This window comes from Anolis carolinensis, chromosome 1, assembly GCF_035594765.1.
Source record: "Anolis carolinensis isolate JA03-04 chromosome 1, rAnoCar3.1.pri, whole genome shotgun sequence".
Classification (NCBI taxonomy): Eukaryota; Metazoa; Chordata; class Lepidosauria; order Squamata; family Dactyloidae; genus Anolis; species Anolis carolinensis.
This window is the reverse complement of record NC_085841.1, coordinates 232524173-232548418: the sequence shown is the minus strand read 5'-3', so window position 1 is coordinate 232548418 and position 24246 is coordinate 232524173. Positions and strand designations below refer to the sequence as shown.

The window sequence follows — 24246 nt, the reverse complement described above, 5'->3', positions numbered from 1 at the left end:
CAAATCAAATCTGAGTTCTCCCTAGAAGCCAAGATGACTAAACTGAGACTGTTGTACTTTGGCCATATCATGAGAAGCCATGGCTTACTAGAAAAGACAATAATACTTGCTGTGATGACAAGAATAGGAGGGCAATGATCAAGCAGACAGAAGTTAGTACTTTAAAAAGCCCTAGTTTACTTATGAATTTTAACTGGTTAACCAATTTATGATTAAACCAGGCTTTTTTTAACGTGACACCTTTCAGGGTTTTAAAAAACTTTTAACACCGCCCCCCCCCCCCCCCGGGCCCGGCTATGGCCCTAAGGGATAACATTGGTGGAATATTTCATAAATCCACTCTGTTCTCCTATAAAGGGATTTCTTTAGCCATAAAAAGTCTCCCTTCCCAGGTTCTTTACTTTCTTTTGGGCTGTGATACCAGTAGTGAACTAGATAGAGAGATAAAAAGAGAATGGCTGAAAAACAGAATGTAAAGCATAGCAGTAGGAAAGGGTACATCAAACTTTCTTATCCACTCCTATTGCTATTATTGTGACCTGGCCCATGAACTGTTAAGTTATGGGGAACATTAAAATGTTATATGTAAATTGAAAACTGGAACTGGCCAGCCGCTCTGTACAGGGGTGCTTTTACTATAAAAAATTGCAGCACAGTAATTCAAAGAATAGCTTTTTCCATCTTGTAGAATCTTAGGATTTGCAGCTTAAGGATAGAAATCAAATGAGCTGGAAAGTCTCACATTCTCATAGTAAAGTTCTTTCAGTGGGTTTGGGATCACTAGAGCATTTTAAATTACATGAAATGACGTTTCCCCTCACCATTTCAGGTAACAGTATTTAACAGCTCATTTCATATAGGATGAATCTATTTATTCTGTTCATAAATAGAACTGTTTTTCCTAAGCTACCTGAGTTTTGAGCAGTTCTTAATCCTTCAATGACTGTGCGTGCGATGTATATATTTTTAAAGTCATTCTAACATAATTTTATTAGAGCTATGATTATATAGTTGAACATCCCCCACCTAGAATTTTGAAATCCAAAATACACTGAAAAATTGTGTACACGGATGGCTGAGATAATGACACCTTTGCTTTCAGATGATTCAATCAACACAAACTCTGATTCATGTACAAAATGAGTAAAAAATATTGTTTACAAAGTTACCTTCAGACTATTTGGATAAGGTGGATATGAAACTTACATGAATTCAGTGTTTAAACGTGGATCGCATCTCCAAGATATCTCACTATGTATACATATGGAAACATAGGTATTCCAAAATAATTAAAAAAACAAACTCCAAAGCGTTTTCTGTAATTAATACACATAATGTATAAAAGATTTTTTTTAATGTGACGTATAAGTTCTCCTCAAATACCCCTGTGACATTTGGTCTATTAATGACATCTTGTGTGAGCTACTGCTGCTCAGTTATTTTTGAGAAAAATCAAGTAACATAAAAGAACAGTGCAGATGGGAAAGAGGCTGCTTCAGGCCCAGACCATCAGTAAGGTGGTGCCTCTGGAGACAACACAAGCACACATTTTGTGCCCTGAAGTGGCATGCCATCTACAAATAAATTTTATATGATCATATGCACATACCGTTGAAATGGCTGTGCCTATCTCTTTAGTAAATGTGTGTCAATAAGGTTTTGCTCGACTGCAGTTGCAGCTTTATTATGCCGCAATATTCTTAGATATTTATATCTAAAATACTTTCATTGTTCATTATTATTGTTATACAATTATGCAATAATTAATAATGTGATAAAACTAAATAAGTTGCATATTTAATGTGTGTCTATTCAGAAGTAAGTTCTTTTTAAAAAAAATAAAAAAAATTATCAATCCAAATGTACAAGCTCACATTTTCCTCATTCTACAATATCTCAAACACATCACATTGCATACAATCTGACAGCAAAAAAAAAAAAAAAAATCAAGAACATCCCCAAGCATATTTCCCACCAGTCTTTTAACTTTTCCATTACAACTTCACTATACATCTCTCCACTACACACCCTTCATCTACCTATACATGTTTTATTATCAATATTATTATTAATTTATAATTCAAAATGTATAAGTATACATTCTTTCCTCATTTTACAGTATCCCAGACATATCACATTGTATACAATCCAACAATAAAGAAAAATCAGAATCAAAACATCTTTATGCATATTTCTTATCAGTTTTAGACTTCTTGTAGTATGTTGCACAAGCCCTGCCCTTTCTGCTCTGAACACGCCCACTGTGCTCAGCTGCTGGTTACTGGTTGTTGATGAGCTTATGATTTTATGATGTTTTTATGTTTTATGTGTTTAATTCATTGTAATGCAAATGCATTTTCTGGTGATATATTTTAACTTTGTTTTACTGGGCTTGGTCCCTATGTAAGCCACCCCAAGTCCCTTCAGGGAGATGGGGCGAGATATAAGAATACAGTGTTCCCTCACTACTTCGCGGTTTACTTTTCGCGGATTCACTGTTTTGCAGTTTTTCAGTAAACTCTAAAAGACTATTATAAATCATAAAAAATTACAATTTACACTTTAGGGAAGGGAGGAAGGAGAAGCCAAAGGGAGAGAAAAGGAGCCTAAGCAGCAACAGGAGGAGAAGGAGGCAATTTACCAACACATGATTGGTTGATAAAGACTTATAACAGTGTATAACTACTAAAATAATGTATAAATATTAAAATAAATATAGTTTCCCTACTATGCGGATTTTCACTTATTGCAGGTGGTCCTGGAACCTAATCCCCGCAAAAGTGAGGGAACACTGTAAAGTTATTATTATTATTATTATTATTATTATTATTATTATTATTATTATTATTATTATTATTATTATTAGACACAGCAAACAAGATAGATATGCTGTATTTAGTTTCACAAAATCACAAGTTGAACACTTCCCAAGTGTCTAGGACTATGTGATGTATTTTCAGATGATGTGCGCAGATCCCAGTAGAGTGGCCTTTTGCAGTTGGCAGATCATAATTTTGTCAATGTCTATTGTTTCCAAATGCTGGCTGAGATCTTTTGGCACGGCACCCAATGCGCCGAACACCACCGGGACCACCTGCACTGGTTTCTGCTAGAGTCTTTGAAGTTCAATCTTGAGGTCCTGATAGCGGCTGAGTTTTTCCTGTTGTTTTTCGTCAATGCGACTGTCATCTGGGATGGCAACATCAATGATCCAAACCTTTTTCTTTTCCACAACTGTGGAAAAGGTGCCACCTTGCCGTGGTGGGAGGGCTTAACTACTCCAATGATGACTAAGAGCTGTGCTGGCGGTAGTGTAACTACCGGCAGGTCCAACCAAGCCAGAGAGGCCTCAGCTGAGGAGTGGAACTAAGAGCACCTAACCCATTAGCATTATGGAGAATCAAACCAAAAGGAAGTCTATACTGGCTCGGTCGTCGCCCAGGATAATATAATAATAATAATAAAACTTTATTTATATACCGCCCTATCTCCCGGATGGGACTCAGGGCGGTTTACAGTCATTAAAGCAACACAACATTACATAACGACATAACACACATTATTAAACAAGGTAAAATAATACAATTATAACAATAAATCACACTTACATGACCAGATCAAGGGGGCGGGAACCATAAACCCAATATATTAAAATGTATCATTTTAGGCTAGGGAAATTTTGTGCAATATATTCAGGCCCAGAAATCGGCGGTATTCCAATGTAATTACTCAAAAACCTGCCGACACCACCAGGCCTTCAGTTCAGGATAAAAAGGACCGCGGTGGATGCTGCTGATTCTGGACATCCATCGACAAGTGGGCTATGGAATCAAAATACAAATGAACAGTCACAGAAGTGGCAGAAATATACAATGCCAGAAAACCGCACTATTATTATTATTATTATTATTATTATTATTATTATTATTATTGACACAACGACGTTGTATGACACAGCAAACAAGATAGATATGCTGGATTTCGTTTCACAAAATCACAAGTCGAACACTTCCCAAGTGTCTAGGACTGTGTGATGTATTTTCGGATGATGCGTGCAGATCCCAGTAAGGTGGCCTTTTGCAGCTGGCAGATCGTAATTTTGTCAATGTCTATTGTTTCCAAATGCCGGCTGAGATCTTTTGGCACGGCACCCAATGCGCCGATCACCACCGGGACCACCTGCACTGGTTTCTGCTAGAGTCTTTGAAGTTCAATCTTGAGGTCCTGATAGCGGCTGAGTTTTTCCTGTTGTTTTTCGTCAATGCGACTGTCATCTGGGATGGCAACATCAATGATCCAAACCTTTTTCTTTTCCACAACTGTGGAAAAGGTGCCACCTTGCCGTGGTGGGAGGGCTTAACTACTCCAATGATGACTAAGAGCTGTGCTGGCGGTAGTGTAACTACCGGCAGGTCCAACCAAGCCAGAGAGGCCTCAGCTGAGGAGTGGAACTAAGAGCACCTAACCCATTAGCATTATGGAGAATCAAACCAAAAGGAAGTCTATACTGGCTCGGTCGTCGCCCAGGATAATATAATAATAATAATAAAACTTTATTTATATACCGCCCTATCTCCCGGATGGGACTCAGGGCGGTTTACAGTCATTAAAGCAACACAACATTACATAACGACATAACACACATTATTAAACAAGGTAAAATAATACAATTATAACAATAAATCACACTTACATGACCAGATCAAGGGGGCGGGAACCATAAACCCAATATATTAAAATGTATCATTTTAGGCTAGGGAAATTTTGTGCAATATATTCAGGCCCAGAAATCGGCGGTATTCCAATGTAATTACTCAAAAACCTGCCGACACCACCAGGCCTTCAGTTCAGGATAAAAAGGACCGCGGTGGATGCTGCTGATTCTGGACATCCATCGACAAGTGGGCTATGGAATCAAAATACAAATGAACAGTCACAGAAGTGGCAGAAATATACAATGCCAGAAAACCGCACTATTATTATTATTATTATTATTATTATTATTATTATTGACACAACGACGTTGTATGACACAGCAAACAAGATAGATATGCTGGATTTCGTTTCACAAAATCACAAGTCGAACACTTCCCAAGTGTCTAGGACTGTGTGATGTATTTTCGGATGATGCGTGCAGATCCCAGTAAGGTGGCCTTTTGCAGCTGGCAGATCGTAATTTTGTCAATGTCTATTGTTTCCAAATGCCGGCTGAGATCTTTTGGCACGGCACCCAGTGTGCCCATCACCACTGGGACCACCTGCACTGGTTTCTGCCAGAGTCTTTGAAGTTCAATCTTGAGGTCCTGATAGCGGCTGAGTTTTTCCTGTTGTTTTTCTTCAATGCGACTGTCACCTGGGATGGCAACATCAATGATCCAAACCTTGTTCTTTTCCACAACTGTGATGTCTGGTGTGTTGTGTTCCAGAACTTTGTCAGTCTGGATTCGGAAGTCCCACAGTATCTTTGCGTGTTCATTTTCCACAACCTTTGCAGGTTTGTGATCCCACCAGTTCTTAACTGCAGGGAGGTGATACTTGAGGCATAGGTTCCAATGAATCATTTGGGCCACATAGTTGTGCCTCTGTTTGTAGTCTGTCTGTGCAATTTTCTTACAGCAGCTGAGGATATGATCAATGGTTTCATCGGTTTCCTTGCACAGTCTGCACTTTGGGTCATCAGCTGATTTTTCGATCTTGGCCTTGATTGCATTTGTTCTGATGGCTTGCTCCTGGGCTGCAAGGATCAGGCCTTCTGTCTCCTTCTTCAGGGTCCCATTCGTGAGCCAGAGCCAGGTCTTCTCTTTATCAGCTTTTCCTTCAATTTTGTCAAGGAACTTTCCATGCAGTGTTTTGTTGTGCCAGCTGTCAGCTCTAGTTTGTAGTGCGGTTTTCTTGTACTGGTTTTTTGTCTGCTCTGCTTTGAGGAGTTTCTGATTTTTGACTTCAATCAAAGCAGGTTCTTCACTTTGTTTTACATATTCTGCCAGGGCATGTTCTTCTTCTTTGACTGCTTGTTTTACTTGCAAGAGTCCTCTGCCCCCTGATCTTCTAGGCAGATACAGCCGGTCAACATCACTGCGAGGGTGCAGTGAATGATGAATGGTCATGAGTTTTCTTGTTTTTCTGTCCAAATTGTCCAGTTCCATCTGTGTCCAGTTTATAATGCCAGCAGTATATCTTATGACAGGTATGGCCCAGGTGTTTATGGCCTTGATGGTGTTGCCTCCATTGAGCTTGCTTTTGAGAATTTTTCTGACCCTTTGTGTGTATTCTTTACTGACCACAGTTTTCACATGTTCATGCTTGATGTTGTCCAGCTGTAATATGCCCAGATATGCCGCAGGTGCCACCTTGACGTGGTGGGGGGGGCTTAACTGCTCCAATGATGACTGAGGGCTGTGCTGGCGGTAGTGTAACTACCGGTAGGTCCAACCAAGCCAGAGAGGCCTCAGCTGAGGAGCAGAACTAAGAGCACCTAACCCATTAGCATTATGGAGAAACAAACCCAAACGAAGTCTATACTGGTCGTCGCCCAGGATAAAAAGGACCGCGGTGGATGCTGCTGATTCTGGACATCCATTGACAAGTGGGCTACGGAATCACCAAACCCCAAATGAACAGTCACAGAAGCGGCAGAAATACACAATGCCAGAAAACCGCACAATTATTATTATTATTATTATTATTATTATTATTATTATTATTATTATTATTATTATTATTATTATTATTCCATCCCCTTTTTTCTCCTCCCCCTCCCCTCCATCACCATCAAAAGCCTTCTCCCCACCTCTCTAGCTGCCAAAAAGCCTTTTTCCTCACCATTCCTGCCACCCAGGTCCTTTCCCCCTCACCTTGCTTGTTTTCAAAACCCTATTTTCCTTTCACCGCTCAGGGGAATGCTTTGATTGTGCTTTTCCTGCATGGAAGAAGGGAGTTGAACTCAATGGCCGCTGGGTTTTCTGCTGCTGCTGCTGTTACTATTACAAAGGCTGTGTGGCCATCTGTTGGGGGTGTTTTGATTGTGCTTTTCCTGCATGGCAGAAGGGGGTTGGACTGGATGGCCCCTGGATTCTTCCACTGAAATACTGTTGATTAAAATTGTTCTTCATTTCAAATATTGTATTATCCTTCCTTCCTTCCTTCCTTCCTTCCTTCCTTCCTTCCTTCCTTCCTTCCTTCCCTTTTTTGGGACTACAAATGAGATATATGCAGTGTGCACAGGAATTTGTTCATTTTTCCCCAGTTAGTTCACACAAACACTTTCCATCCTTCCATGGCCTGACCCGTCTGTCAAATTTTAAAAAACAATGCATTAAAAAAGTTTACCCATGCCTGATATATGTGTGTGTATGTGTGTGTGCATTATCCATATTTACTCGAGTCAAGTGAGCCATTGAATCTAATGCACACCTCAATTTTCAAAACCCTGAAACTCAAAAAGTATTTACCATATGATGTGAATCTAATGTGCACCTTAATTTTGGGAAAGTAATTTAGTCCAAAAAGGTGAGCATTAAAATCGTGTAAATACAATAATGTATAATATATAAACATTTCTTGGGGCTCCATGGGAAAGTTTTGCTTCAAAAAGGTCTTTGCAGCTGGAAACGTTTGAGAATGCCTGCCTTAGACTATACAAGCAAGATGTCAATACCGAACATGACTAAATGCCTTTCCAGTCTTCTTGATTATTTACACTGACAAGCAGATAACTTTGGCTGATACCTTGCATTGCATGAGCAGAGAGAAGACTTTGGCTTTAGAAATTCTGCTGAACTACTCCTGTTCCTTGCAGACATGAGGAGCTGGTGCTCTACGGAAATCTGGATCTGCAAAATCAAGATTTTACTCCATTTTGATGTCAAGAGCTGATGTAGACAAACTCATTGCCAAGGAGGAGTGAGTTTGAGGTAAAAGTAAGAATTTGGCATTCTTTCTTTGTCTGACATCTTATTACAGGAGCCCCCGGTGATGCAGTGGGTCAAACCCTTGTGCCAGCAAGACTGATGACTTGAAGTTTGGGTTGCTGACTTGAAGGTTGCCAGTTCAAATCCAACCTTGGGAGAGCGCAGATGAGCTTCCTCTATCAGCTCCAGCTTCCCATGCGGGGACATGAGAGAGGCCTCCCACAAGGATGGTAAAAACATCAAAACATCTGGGCATCCCCTAGGAAATGTCCTTGCAGGCGGCCAATTCTCTCATAGCAGAAGCAACTTGCATTTCTCAAGTCGCTCCTGACACGGAAAAAAAAAATCTTATCACATGCTTCCATCTAATTTCTCCCTTCCTCTTCCTCCTCATGCAGCAGGCAGCTGAATACGAAGAGATCCTATAGAAGTCTAAATTGATCACTTACAGGGATTTAAAAAAATGGACCATACCATATCTAACTTGACTCCTGAGAACTACAGACTTCCCACTCCCAGTTTAAACAGTAATAATGAATACTTCAATTACAGGTGTTTTTCCTGCAATGAAACCAGATTTTGTAAGCTTCCCTGCAATACTCAGAGAAGCAGTGGTGCAAGGAACTATCAGGATGTTGTTTCCCATTGAGAATAGCGAAGATATCACAATGAGAGCACCAAAAACTAAACCCAAGTGGCATGGTAACCATGGAGATCCTAAACTAAATCACATTGAGGAGCAGCTTGCATAAAAGTGGCATCCACATGGGAGGAAAGCTCTGGTTGGGTGTGAGTGTTGGACTGCTGTTGTGGAGTCTTGACAGATGTAAATCAGTGCTGGTCCCTTAATCTCAAGAGTTTCCACAGCACTTCAGTAACTGCATGCATATTCTTATGTGTTTTAATTTTATTATTGCCTGGACAGAAACATTTTACAAAATGAATAATAATAATCCATTTTTTATACTTTACAACAATATACCTCACAACCTCTGAGGATGCCTGCCATAGATGTGGGCAAAACGTCAGGAGAGAATACTTCTAGAACATGGCCATACAGCCTGGAAAACACACAACAAATCTGTGATTCTGGCCATGAAAACCTTCAGCAACACGATGATGATGATGATGATGATGATGATGATGATGATGATGATGATGATGATGATGATGTTGATCCAATACAGAAGCCAGCATAGTGATCTTGTTTGCTGTGTACTAATCTTGTTGTGTATCTAATAATAATAATAATAATAATAATAATAATAATAACAACAACAACAACAACAACAACAACAACAACAACAAGCCACAAATACCATCTGCCTGCGACAAAGAACTGGTGGGATCACAAGCCGGAAAAAGTTACAGAGAATGAACATGTCAAGCTACTCTGGGACTTCTGAATTCAGACAGACAGGGTTTTGGAGCACAATACTCTTGACCACATGATTGTGTTAAAAAACAAAGTATGGATTGTCAATGTTGCAATCCCAGGTGACAGCAGGACTGAGGAGAAACAACTGGAAAAGCTGGCACGATATGAGGATTTAAAGATTGAATTGCAAAGACTCTGCAAGCCAGTCAAGGTGGTCCTAGTGGTGGTCGGCACACTGGGTGCAGTGCCTAAAGACCTTGGCCTGCACTTAAACACAATTGGCGCTGACAAAATTACCACCTGCCAGCTGCAAAAGGCCACCTTACTGGCATCTGCACACATTATTCACCAATACATCACACAGTCACTTGGGAAGTGTCCGACGTGTGATCTAGTACAACAGCCAGCAGAGTGTCTACTGTGGACTCAACTTGTTATGTTTCAAATAATAATAATAATAATAATAATAATAATAATAATAATAATAATAATAATAATAGTGCAGTTATCTGGCATTGTATATTTCTGCTGCTTCTGAGACTGTTCATTTGTATTTTGATTCTGTAGCCCACTTGTCAATGGATGTCCAGAATCAGCAGCATCCACTGTGGTCATTTTTATCATGGGCAACGACCAAACCAGTATAGACTTTGTTTTGGTTTGTTTCTCCATAATACTAATGGGTTAGGTGCTCTCCTCAACTGAGACCTCTCTGACTTGGTTGGACCTGCCGTTAGTTACACTACTGTCAACACAGCTCTCAGTATCCTTGGAGCAGTTAAGCCCCCCCCCACCACATGAAGGTGGCACCCATCGAGGGGGTGTCGCCATACCATTGATGTCGCCATATCAGGTGACAGTCGAATTGATGAAAAACAACAGGAAAAACCCGTTATCAGGACCTCAAGATCGAACAGCATAAACAGCACAAACGGCTCTGGCATAAACCAGTACAGGTGGTCCCGGTGGTAATCAGCACACTGGGTGCCATGCCAAAAGATCTCAGCCGACATTTGGAAACAATACACGTTGAAAAAATCACGATCTGTCAACTGCAAAAGGCCACCTTACTGGAATCTGCACACATAATCTGAAAATACATTACACAGTCCTAAACACTTGGGAAGTGTTCGACTTGTGATTTTTTAATATGAAATCCAGCATATATATCTCATTTACTGTGTCATACTATGTCTTTGTGTCAATAATAATAACAATAATAATATGCTCTTATGAAAGTAAGCACTGCTCTTTTAAAATGAAATGCCCACAACTGAATTCTCTCCACGCATTGTGCCTGTGAATATGAGCCATTTCAGATTTAAAGGCAGGGGACAGCTTGGTGTTTTCAATCCATTTGAGACTGATCCATCTGCCAGGGATTTCTCTTCCTTTTTTTCTGGAGCAGGAATGCACACTGCTTGCCAAGGCACTGATTTGGTGGGTGGAGAAAGATTGCAGCCTGTAAAAATGTACTTTGTTTGAGTAAGAATGCACTTCCTGAACCTTGGTTCTCACAGATTGAAACTAGCACTTCCTCAAAGCAGAGACATTTACACGTAAGTATCATTTTTTAAAAATTATATCCTTGGAGGGGGGAAAAATGTAAATCATCCGTGGCTATTTGAAATCAGCAATTTTGCCTTGTAACTGTTCCCTCTCTGTTGTATTGTGGTTTCAAATTTCCAAATAAAGCAATCCGATTCATGTTTACACAGAAGTAAGTCCCTCTATGTTCGGTGGAGCCTATTCCCTGATAAATGGACAGAGGATTACAGCCCAAATACACTGTTTTGAAATCAGATTTTACCCATAAAAGTGAGAGTGGAAGTCCAATTTAAGATCTACTTCTATGATGAACGAAATGTAAGCAGTTCTATTTATATGATTGCAAAATTGTTTCAATTTTGAAAGAAAGACTGTCCCTTTTAGAAGAGTGCCCTGAAAAAGTCTAAAGATAAGGACTGCAATTCTTGTGAATAAACTTTACTAAACTCAGAGAGAGGATTACATCAATGCAAATATTTATAGGCCCAGACTGCACAAAATTCCACAATGCAGAGCTTGGAAAAGTTACATTTTTGCACGCCATTGCTCAGAACTATGCTGTCTGGTATAGACAAAAAAATCCCCACAATTTTCTCTGCTCTCCTTCACTGAATATATTTCATTCAACAACAAATAACATAAATTACATTACCATCCTTGTTATAAAGGAATGCTGATGAAGAATTTATTTGCATTTTCACAGAAAGCTTATTTGATACTACATGGTATCTATAAATAAAACTGTTACACGCAATCTAATTCAGGAGTAAGTTTCACTGTGTTCAATACACAGGATCGGTACCAAATATTGGATAGAGTTAAAACTTTAATATTTCACGACTTGCCATTGGAAAAGCTTCATGTTCTTTTCAGATGTTAATGGCCAGGGAATGTAAAACATCTCAAATGTCAAGTGATTTGAATTTTCTCAGTTATCTCCACAAGACCAAGGTAGCTGCTTTGAGCAAAAGGATGTGTAAATGTTGGCAGTGCCAATGCCAAGAGCTGCGCTGAATATTTCAATCACACTTGGTTTCTATTGTGCTTGCCATTGTCTTTAACCTGTGTATTTTTTCTATCCTTGATCTCACAAAAATCAACATCTTAAGGAAATTATATAAAGTTTGAATGTCTCCTGTACAGTTTTATAGTAATAATGTACATGCAGACCCTCTTGCTGTTGCCTCAATTCTATGTATTAAACTTCAAGATGGTGTGGTATCCATGGGGCTCGTATCCATGGTTTTATGTCTACATTTGGGGAAAAAATGTCATCTGTGGGAATTGTCTAGCTACTCCAGCACAACTATATAGTGTTCTTAATAATAAATCCATTTTGATAGGGTTCACTTTTATCTGAAGTTTTGTGTATCCACTCAAAGTCTGGGAACATATCCATCATAGGTACAGGGGCCATACTGTGTATTTATCTAAGGATAATTCTGTAAACTTCATGACAAAACAAGCTCATTGCATCACCTCAAAGTGAGAATAGCAACCACTGCAGGACCAGTCCACCTGGGGACTGGGACCACAAAAACATGAGATCTATCAATAACTTGTCAGATACATGACTCCTGGTTTGTATTTGACTTTTTGGGAGTTCCAAACGCCTTGCTTAACAAGGAGAAATAATTCTTATGTGAACCTAGTCAAAGTGTACATTTATCCAGTGTAAACACCATCATTATCTCTAAAAAGCAAACATCAATTATGCTGATAGTGTTAGGTCAATCCTGGTAGTTTCTCCCTTCCACCAAACCAAGCAATCACCCCACTTTTCCAATTATCCCTTGGCCCATTTGTATGAATGCTGGCTGTCAGGTTGTCGATAAGCCTCTGCAAACTATGGGAGGTTTCAGAATAGGATATAATGTTGTGCTAATTTGTTGAGTGTGGTTCAAATTCTTTAAGAAATCTTGGCTTGGGAAATGTCAAAATTGAAAAGTGGGATCTTTGAGATTAACGATACAAACTGCTGTGATGTTGGGTTGTTGTATGTTTTCCGGGCTGTGTGGCCATGTTCTAGAAGTATTGTCTGCTGACGTTTCGCCCACATCCTCAGAGGTGTGAGGTATGGAGAAACTAAGCAAGGAAGGTTTATATATATCTGTGGAAAGTCCAGGGTGCGAGAAGAACTCTTTGTCAGTTGGAGGCCAGTGTGAATGTTGTAGTTAATCACCTTAATTAGCATTGAATAGCTTCATCTCCTGGCTTCTTCCTGCCTGGGGTCATCTTTTGTTCAGAGTCATTAGCTGCTCCTGGTTCCCATGTCTGGAACACCTCTGTTTTCAGAGTGTTGCTTCTGATTTTTGAGTTTTTTAATACTGGTAGTCAGATTTTGTTCATTTTCATGGTTTCCTCCTTTCTGTTGAAGTTGTCCACATGCTTGTGAATTTCAGTGGCTTCTCTGTGTAGTCTGACATGATCGTTGTTGGAGTGGTCAAGCATTTCTGTGTTCTCAAATAATATACTGTGTCCAGGTTGGTTCATCAAGTGCTCTGCTATGGCTGATTTCTCTGGTTGAGTTAGTCTGCAGTGCCTTTCATGTTCTTTGATTTGGGTTTGGGCGCTGCGTTTGGTGGTCCCTATGGTGGGAGGATCCCTCTTGTCCTTCACTGACTGTAGCATTTGTTGGATGCTGTGATGTTGTTAAGTGCTGTTTTCACTGCAATTCTCTGTGCTGGCAAGGAGAATATTGGTTCAGGAATTACTTTACTTAGGCAATCCCTTGTATCCTGAGGAAGATGGCCCTCCAAGTGTAGTGTCTTGGCAGTGGATGCGTAGGTGGCTGAAGAGACCTATTCTTGACCCACATGTTCTTCCACAGTGAGGACATTGGTTTCCTAATAGAAGGTGGTCCTGGTCAGGGTTGGTTTGGTGTGCTTCCTCTTGGCACATTTTTCCCTTAAGCCCTCCATTTGAGCCTCTTCGAATTCTGAAGCACTGCTGGTCACAGTGGCCCTCTAGTTAGAGCACTCAAGGGCCAGGGATTCCCATTTCTTGGTGTCTATGCCACAGTTTTTAAGATTGGCTTTAAGACAACCTTAAGGAATAGCATTGGAAGGGTTAGGCAAGCAGAGAAGATGATGGCTGACAGTCTGGGTGAGAAAAAGGCCCAAGGAGAAGGTGAGCTGAGGGAAAAACTCATGTAGGGCCTGAACACATATATTCTGTCAGCAGAAAGCTGAGAAAGGAAGAACAGTTCTAGATAGGCTTATGAGCTAAGTGAAAAAATGGTCAAGGAAGAAGAATGTACTTTAAGCTAGATGGGAAAAACATATTGGACAGAAGAGGCAGAATGCTTATGGGTATCAGGAGCACATACTTTAAGAAGCCCATTGGAAAGAAATCTGAGGAAAGATAATCAGAAGATAAAAGGATCTACGTGCAATTGGTAGTGAGTAGATAGACAAGGACTGGGTGCAACACCAGAGACCTGGAGAAAAACTGAAGAAGCAGTTGTCATACAAAGTGATTTCCCCAGATTAATTTATATTAATCAACCAGTCAAGCATTTATTACAATATTTATATCCCGCCCTTCTCACCCAACAGGGGACTCAGGGCGGCTTACAATAAAACGCATATATAAAAATTATACAGTGCAATATAAATCAGTTAAAAATTATTATTAACTTACATCAGTATTCGTAAAACACATTATAAAATACAGGTAGGCGTGTTCAGTTAAAAAAAAACTGTGTCTGTCGATTGAGTTCCAGCGTACATAATAATTAACGCTGCCAATTATTATTCAAAAGCCTGGCCCCATAACCAAGTTTTAACCTTCCTACGGAAGGATAGGAGGGAGGGAGCCTGCCTGACTTCACTGGGGAGGGCGTTCCATAGGTGGGGAGCCACTACTGAAAAGACCCTGTCTCTTGTCCCCACCAGACGCACCTGTGAGGCTGACAGGACCGTGAGCAGAGCCTCATCTGATGATCTTAAGCTTCGAGGTGGGTCATAGCGGGAGACACGTTTGGACAGATAAGCTGGGCCGGAACCTTTTAGAGCTTTATAGGCTAAAGCCAGCACCTTGAATTGTGCTCAGTAGCTAATCGGCAGCCAGTGGAGCTGGCGTAACAGAGGAGTGGTACGCTCCCTGAACGCCGCTCCAGTTATTAACCTGGCAGCTTCCCGTTGGACTAATTGAAGCTTCCGAACAGTCTTCAAAGGCAGCCCCACGTAGAGTGTGTTGCAGTAGTCTAAACGGGATGTAATGAGAGCGTGGACCACCGTGGCCAAGTCCAGCTTCCCAAGGTACGGTCGCAGCTGGAGCACAAGTTTTAACTGTGCGAAGGCTCCCCTAGCCACCGCTGAGACCTGGGGCTCCAGGCTCAACGATGAGTCTAGGATCACCCCCAGACTGCGCACCTGGGCCTTCAGGGGGAGTGTGACCCTGTCCAGCACAGGCTGTAACCCTATACCCTGTTCGGCCTTCCGACTGACCAGGAGGACCTCTGTCTTGTCTGGATTCAATTTCAATTTGTTGGCCCTCATCCAGTCCGACACAGCAGCCATGCACCAATTCAGGACCTGAACAGCCTCCTTAGTGACAGGTGGGAAGGAGTGACGAGCTGGACATCATCTGCGTACAGATGACACCGGACCCCGAAACTCTTGATGATCTCTCCCAGCGGCTTCATGTAGATGTTGAACAACATGGGAGACAACACAGAGCCCTGTGGGACCCCACAAGTCAACGGTTTTGGGGTCGAGCAGGTGTCCCCCAATGACACCATCTGGGACCAACCCTCCAGGATTGAGTGGAGCCACTGCAGAACAGTACCTCCAAGCCCCATCCCTGCGAGGCGTCCCAGAAGGATACCGTGATCGACGGTATTGAAGGCCGCTGAGAGGTCCAGCAGAACCAGCAGGGACACACTCCCCCTGTCCAGTTCCCGGCGAAGATCATCGACTAAGGCAACCAAGGCTGTCTCGGTACCATGCCCTGGCCTGAAGCCAGACTGTGCCAGATCCAGAAAATCAGTGTCAACCAAGAATCCCTGGAGTTGCTGAAGGATCTAGAGCAGGGGTTCCCAAACATTTTTAGCCATGGGGACTTTTTTGAAACAAAAGTTTCTTGTGGAGCCCCAATTAATGTTTCTGTATTATATTATATACAATGTATTTCAGTGGAAGACCCCAGGGGTCAAACACCCAACCTTGTATAATAATAACACCAACAATAATAGAGCAACTCCAGGGGCCATCAAGCTCAAAATGTCACCAACAGATAGCCAGCCACCCAGTCTTTGTAATAGCAACAACAACAACAACAGCAACAACAACAACAATAGCAATAATAAAATCTTTAGGGAGAAAACCCCCCACACTATTTTTATTTAACGGAAGCAATGTATGCAAGTTCCCACAGAGAGGAAGGATCAAGGTAAAGTAAAAGAGAATACTAGCTTAATAATAAAAGAACCTTGCACTCCCCACCCAACTTAAATGTCACCTTGAAGGTTCAGTGAAATTAGCTGCTGAAATAAGTTCTGATAGCAATCACTTATATTGCTCTAATTTCAAACATTGTCCACATTTACAAAGGTCCTGTAATTCAGGCTCTGTGCTGACTGGCAAGATAAGAAAAGAACAGTCTTTTTTTCCCAGTCAACATCTCGTTGCAAAGTCTGATAAAAAAAATGTTGACATGCTATTTTGGCTAGTGTTTCTCCATTACACCTACTTGCATGATGCTACGTGGTAGTTTATATGTTTCTAAGTAGCTCTAATTCAGTTCTAACAGAAATACTCACACTGATCTGTATCACATTTTTTCTCTGTTCAGTGACTCATCCATAATATGCTCAAACAACACTGCTTGTTCTTTTTGTGACTCCCACCCCTACACAAAAGGCGATTTGGAATCAGCCATGGCTATGAGGAGCTTGCTGTCTGATCACAGCCACTATGTTGAATCTTTTCGTCTGTTCCTTGAAAATTCAACAGAGCATCAGTGCATGCTGGAGTTCATTCAGAAGAATCTGCCAGACATAATATCCAGGTAAAAGCACCGGATATCTGATTAGAAAGCTAACATTTAATCTACCTTGTATATATGGCAGGGGTGTGCGTATTTGTGTGAGGAGCAGAACTCATTGGGAAAGAACTGCTGGAGAATTACAAGCCACTCATTTTAGCTCTTTCCCCTTTTTTCTTTCCTGGCATTTTGTTAGTGCAAATATGAATGATCAGATAGACAATTCCCATCAAAAATCTTGTCTTTGAAAGGATTTACTTAGCAGATAACAGATTTAAAAGTTTCATAACAAGGAAATATAGCTCAGGTGCAATAAATGCTTGATACACTTGTTAACTGCTGCCAAGTCGACCCTATGAATGAGAGATCTCAAAGTCACCCTTATACCAATAGCCCTGCTAGGTGTAGCAGACTCAAGGGTGTGGCTTCCTATCTATTTGGAAAGGGATCTTCTTTTCCTATTATCTTCTACCTTATCAAGCATTATTGTCTTTTCTAGGAAGACATGTCTTCTCATGATGTATCCAAAGTATGACTGTCTCAGTTTAGTCATCTCAGCTTTTAAGGAAAGTTCAGGTTTGATTTTCCCTAGGATCTATTTATTTCTCTTTTTTTTAGTAGCCTGTGGAACTCTTCTCCAGCATCATATTAAAAATGAGTTTTTCCCCCCTTCGTGTGGTTATTATTTTTGTTTACTTAATATTCAGTTGTAAACCTGCTTGTGCACATTATTGCTTCAGAAATCTTTCCAAGTCTTTACTACCGTATTTTCTTCTAGTAGTCTGGTGTTATCTACATATTTTAAGTTATTGATGTCCCTTTCTCCAGTTGTCATGTCTCCCTCCTATGAATCTAACCTTGTTTTACATATGATATCTTCAGCATACAACTTCAAAGTATCATAAAATGCAGCCATGCTTGACCTACTTGCAATTCAAAATCATTCCATGATAGCCTCTCATCCAGAGTATAAGTTAAGCATCAAGACCAGGCATGTAGCCGGGGGGGGGGGGGGGGAGCTTGAGGGCCTTCAGGCCCCCCCCCCCCCCCAAATTCTCAGGGTTGACCACGAGAAGGCCTTACATTTATTATTTAAACTGTTATGTTTTTTCATATCATGGTCTGATCAACATGCTCAATATATCCCATATGCATGGGGTATTGGGATAATGATACAAAAGTTTTGCTAGGATAGATCCTCTCTCACCCAGACTCAGCCCCCCCCCAAACCAAATCCCACCCCCCCCCAATCAAAATCCTAGCTACGGGCATGATCAAGACAATCAAATATTGTGACCCATCATTTTTTATAATGACCCACACTTTCTCATGATTTACACAATTATGAAAGACCACCAATGAATACCAGATGCTTTAGATGGTATTTCATAGGAAGGAATTGGCAAAACACTTCTGAATATTCTTGCCTTAGAAAATTCTGCAAAATTCCTAGGGACACTCTAAATTGACAGGTAACTTAATACACAGTCAAAGATACAGCCTCAGGCTCAATTCTGTGAAATCTTGGGATTTGTCATTTGTGTTGGCACCAGATTTCTTTGTAAAGATCCTACAAAGCCACACACGTCAGAATTCCATAGCATTGAGTCATGCCCATTAATATAGTGTCAAACTATTATAATTCTGCAGTATGGAGACCCAAGCTTGCTTCTGTCTGCATAGCTCCACTCTTTAATTTGCATCTATCTACCCTGTGTTTATTTTATTGGCCAACTAAAAAGAGAGAGAACATTAATACTGTCAGATTAAATGTGGGAAGGCAGGTTGTACTTTTTGATTACTGTTCAACTGTTCTGACAGATGCATTCTCTTTTCCTCTTAGTATAGGTAATGGAAAGTCCACAATAAATGTTTTAAGTGTTGGAGGTGGTTCAGGTGAGTAAAGATGTATAAAGTCATGCTTTAATGATTTGATTTATATATGATTAGTATGTATGTCTTTTGATTATAATTCATTCAAATAACCACTTCCTTTTTCAACGAGAACAAAGAAAACAAGTCAAGTGGTCAATGATAGAATTACTGCATTTATTTATTTATTTCATACATTCATCCTTCTCACACACACCCCCAGCGGACTCAGGGCGGCTTCACAACCGGCAATCATTAGATGCCAATACAACAATTATAGAAACAAATTACAATTACAACAGATAATTAAAACATCATCTATAAAACATCATTTAAAAATTACACAAGTCTAGGTCATAGTCCAGGGTCTGACCATTAACAGACACATAAATTGTTATTCTTCTTATTGCCTACAATAGGTAAAGGTAAAGGTTTTCCCCTGACGTTAACTCCAGTCATGTCTGACTCTGGGGGTTGGTGCTCATCTCCATTTCTAAGCCGAACAGCCAGCGTTGTCCGTAGACACCTCCAAGGTCATGTGGCCAGCATGACTGCATGGAGCGCTGTTACCTTCCCGCCGGAGCAGTACCTATTGATCTATTCACATTGGCATGTTTTCAGACTGCTAGGTTGGCAGAAGCTGGAGCAAACAGCGGCCGCTCACGCCGCTCCTGGGGTTTGAACCTGGGACCTTTCGGTCTGCAAGTTCAGCAGCTCAGTGCTTTAACCCACTTCGCCACCGGGGTTCCATTGCCTACAATATGTAAACTGATTAAGAAAACAAAGATACAGAATTAAATCCAATGCAGTTCTATATGAGCCTAGATACTTTCAGGTTCACTAGGTATTGTTTATTTTATTTATTTACAGTATTTATATTCCACCCTTCTCACCCCGAAGGGGACTCAGGGTGGATCACATTGCACATATAAGGCAAACATTCAATGCCATAACATAAAACAGAGACAGAGACAGACGTAGGCACGGGCTGGCCTCGAACTCATGACCTCTTGGTCAGAGTGATTTGTTGTAGCCACAGCCCGGTAGGATTAGGATGTTATATAGAAAAAGGTCAATCCGCCTCTGATTCTATTTGTTCTGCCCTTTCCTTCAGAGATCATTTTCTAACACTTTATCTTGAGTATAAGAATTATATCTGTTTTCCTGTTTTCCAAAACAAATGGATTTAAATCCAAGTGTTGGACTAGAACTCTGGGAGATCAGGGTTCAAATTGATCAGGTCATGTACGTGTTATTTATTGCTATAATTGTATTATTTTACTTTGCTTATAATGTGTTATTATGTTGCTATGTCATGTTTGTGTTGTTTTTATGATTGGAAACCGCCCTGAGTCCCATCCGGGAGATAGGGCGGTATACAAATAAAGTTTTATTATTTTATTATTATATTATTCAAATCTCAACTCAGCTATGCAAATTCAAATGGTATGTAACTTTGGGCACATCACAGTCTTTCCGCCTCAGAGGAAGGCAGTGGCAACTTCCTTTGAATATATCTTGAAAAAATACCCCAACCCTAAAATAGTAGTTTTAGTTGCTTGAGGGTACATAAGCTAACAACAACTGGATCAGGGGAGTTTGTGGAAGTGTTGGTTTACCATTCTCCACCTGATTTAATGTTGTTGCTCCAGTTAGGATTAGAATTGAGTTTAGGCCATAGTGGCATAGTATCAATGTGGAGCAACTGAGCAGACATCTCTGTCTCTCATGGATGACAGAGGGCTGTGATTTCAGTCCTCAAACCAGCATACAATATAGTTAGTTTATCAGTTATGCCTGTTATTGTGACAAACAGAATCATGACAACTAGCTATAAATACTAATAACAATGCAGAGCTCTACTTTTTTAGATAACTTCTAAAATCCCACAGACAGCATGTATCTGGGGGATTCTGAAGGTTATCCTCCTAAAAGGTAACTTCCACAAGCTGTGTGAGAATGGCTTATTGCCAGTCCATGAATGAAGCATGCTTTGTTCATACCTTGTATCTTGTTAATGCTGCCAATTTTTGTGCCCTGTTATAAAAGGCATTCACTATGCTATAAAATGGCAAATGCACTATAAACAATCAATTTCCCTGAAAAGTTTAATTGGAAACTTAATAGCGAACGTAGTGATAGACCCTTTAAGGTAATTGTATTGAAGACTTTAAATAATTCCTATACTTTGAATTGAACATTGTTGATAATTCAAGCAACTGCATCTCCAGTTCTAAAATGGCCCGGAGCACTATGTTTGTACTATAACAACTAAGTGAACTCAATTAAGGTTGCAGATTATGTTGCAGAACAAAAGAGTTTGTGCGAGGAGTAGTTTAAAAATAATGAGAGGATGGTAGGCTATTAATTTGTGAAGAGGTGAACAATGTAGCTCAGCATATGGAAATGTGCAACCTTTTTTAAATCTGGAGAACCAAAATGGGTTTTAGTATGTGTGTCTACATATACACTGAAGTCATGCATAGAAAGATGGCATCAAAACATATTCAGTATAAAATTTAAAAAATGTTAATTGCCAATTTCACGGTCCTAGATTTGGCTGTGTGGCAGTTTGGACAAGTACTGATCTGTCAGAATAGAAACACCTTTGTTAATAGAGCAAAATTAAAAGCTATTTATGCAGCATCTGATATCTGATTTACTTCCAACAAAGAGCGTGGGTAGAACAATCAAAACATAAAACAGGTGTGTACTACATTTGATTGAAGGAAAAAGAAGGAAAAAACTATCCTATGACCTCATCAGATGGTCCAAATTTGGCCGCGTATGCCTGTCCTTTTTCAATTTGCCATGGTTCCCATCTCATGATGTACATCTACTCCAGTGGGGCTCCTAGGCAAAAGTGAAGGGGAACTGGCATATGGCGCCACGGAGGCAACATGAGAGGCTTCCTGTGTTGTATTAGGATTAACATGGGGAAGCCAAGCAGCAAACGTCCTCTCCATGGGATGGGGTAAGGGGGCAAATTGGGTGATGCATGGGACAACGGGTTCCCCATACCCCCTGCCAGTCACCAGATTTGCCATGATCCCTGGCAATTCCTGCGGCAAATTTGATGAGGTCCCTTGTCTAACCATTCTAAAACTGGAGACTGTAATTTATCCACAACTGCCTTCTTCAAACATTACGTGATAAGTGTCTGTTTCGAGCACAGTTATCTGTAATGCAATAATGAAATGATTTTTTAAGACAAACCTTCTGCCTCACTCTCTACCATATGTCTTTTTTCCTTAATATGTTTTATTTTCATCCTTGCTGATATTATTCTATATTACAATCCATATCTATTCTCTCAGCTGGGCTTCTGACCATTTATCCTTCAGGCCTAATTTTATGAACCTTTCTAGTCTCCCCTTCCATCCCGCTTTCTCTCCCTATTGTTTTCCCCTTTATCTATCTTGTCTAGAAAATATGAATTTTAAGTCCTTCTGTAGGTTTATTTCATTTGATTTGGTACATTCTAGTGCCAAGAATATGTTAAGGAATAGATATTCTGTATAAGTTCAACAACAATTATTTTGTGACTTGCTAAAATACAAAGGCTTTCAATATTTCTGAATATAGTTATGTTAAATCATGCTGTGGGTTTCTAATGACCTCAAATGATCATTGTTCATTCAAATGGGTTATCACCTTTCAATTTCCCTTGTTGAGTGCATTCTTCCATATGCAATGTCTTTCTAGTTTGGTGAGAAAGAGTTGTGTGACATTATCTTGACGTTGCACCACAACATGGATGTTTTGGGCAGCCTGCAATGTCCACAAGTACCTGACTGACATCCCATCACTGGTGTGTGAATGTAGTCTCATGTTAGAAGGAAAGACATGGGCATCTCAGGGTTGTTGAATGTTTTCCGGGCTGTATGGGCATGTTCCAGAAGTATTCTCTCATGATGTTTCACCCACATCTATGTCAGGCATCCTCAGAGGTTGTGAGGTATGGAGAAACTAAGCAAGGAAGGTTTATATATAGCACAGCAGATGTGCTTTCCTGGTCCTTAGTTTTTCCAATCTCTGTGTGTCTTGGAACAATTTCTCCCCGTAGAGATGTTCAATGTGTTATTGAAGGCTTTCATGGCCGGGATCATGGGCATCTGTTGGTTTGGCTTTGTCTTGATTTTTTAAAACTCACACTACTTTTCACCCTGAATAGTAAGGAATTTTGAAATTTTGATCAATTATTTTCTGAAACAAAATTATCCTGCATCTTTAACCCCTCCCCCCCTACCCAAGTTCAACATGTATATTTATTCTTGGCATGAAGAGAACCATGTTGGCCTGCAATATAAATGCTAAAGATAATGACAATAAAAATAAATGGTACCAACCTTAATTTATTGCTAAAATGGTAGAATACATGGATCTAAACTTTAAGGTGAGTGAAGGCATTGGTTTCAATTTCCACCCCATTCAAATTTCTTTCTTTGTTGTTTTAGTTTTAAGTCATGTCTACTGAATATTAAAAAAAATCTGTGACTTTGTGAATTTTTATAGAAAATGAACTGAAACAATACTCTCATCCACTCCTTGGAGCAAGATGTTGAAGAGCTGTTCACTGCAACTTATCATTGACAGCTGACAGTATTATCACAAGATGGAGAGGAACACAACACAAACTACAAAACCAATTGTGAAAAGTACAAGCCTGATAGATAATGTGCCTGGGAACATGATGTTATGCAGTTACTACTATCAGAAATAGGTCGTCACAATGGGAATGTACTTGTGAACCATAAATCAATGAATAGATATGAATGCACCTAACTAAGGAGTTGTATATGCCCAAAGGTACTCCACATTCCCCCATAGCTAGCAAAGGTCTCACACTCGGCAGATGCAGTGTACTCCATGATGACTATGCCTTGATTAGATTTAGGCAGAAAAAAGCTACCCTGATGAAAGTATTGTTAACTCTGTCTCCCTCTTTTGTCTGCTTTGACACTGATATCTATTCTAACAAAGTTGACTTCTTTTTGCTTGCTTTGTCTCTTTTGTTCAGAAATATCATTAAAAATAAATTCATGGCTTCTGTTATCTATCATTTTAGCTTGCTTTCTCGCTGAAATCACTTCATTGCTGAAGATCATTTTGCTCACTGAAATCTCTTTCATTTCTGAATCACTTTACTTGCTGAAAATCACTCTGTTCACTTTGGTGAAGTCGTTAATTGAAAGTACTTTACCCCAGACTTCGGGGCTTTCCTAGGGAGTCTTTCCACCAAAACAATCCAATCCAGATAACCAAGGTCCCATTTATGCTAGAACAGAGCAGTCCACACTTCGCCTCTGTCCAAGTCTTCTTTCTTTAAAGCCACTGTACGAGTTTCCCCACACCCCAGTTTCATCTTGGAAAGTACCAAAGGGATCCAAAGTCTGGTTGCCAATCTGATTCAATTGAAAGTTTCAACCTATAAAACCCAATGGAGCAGTGGTTCTCAACCTGGGGTCCCCAGATGTTTTTGACCTTCAACTTCCAGAAATCCTAACAGCTGGTAAACTGGCTGGGATTTTTGGGAATGGTAGACCAAAA

At 40.2% G+C, this 24246-nt stretch overlaps 1 protein-coding gene across 2 annotated transcripts in view; it reads left to right on the top strand.

Annotated features, from left to right (window-relative positions):
- The first annotated feature begins 10632 nt into the window (after positions 1-10632).
- Positions 10633-24246, top strand: part of LOC100567693 (histamine N-methyltransferase) — a 35568-nt gene continuing 21954 nt past the window's right edge. The window contains exons 1-4 of one of the 2 annotated variants that reach the window (XM_016994935.2): positions 10633-10847; positions 11007-11154; positions 16633-16848; positions 18668-18720. In XM_016994935.2, the coding sequence (XP_016850424.2) occupies positions 11141-11154; positions 16633-16848; positions 18668-18720 (283 nt within the window). In that variant the 5' untranslated portion in view covers positions 10633-10847; positions 11007-11140. The remainder of the gene's footprint in view (positions 10848-11006; positions 11155-16632; positions 16849-18667; positions 18721-24246) is intronic. The other variant, XM_003215094.4, reaches the window with a different exon arrangement.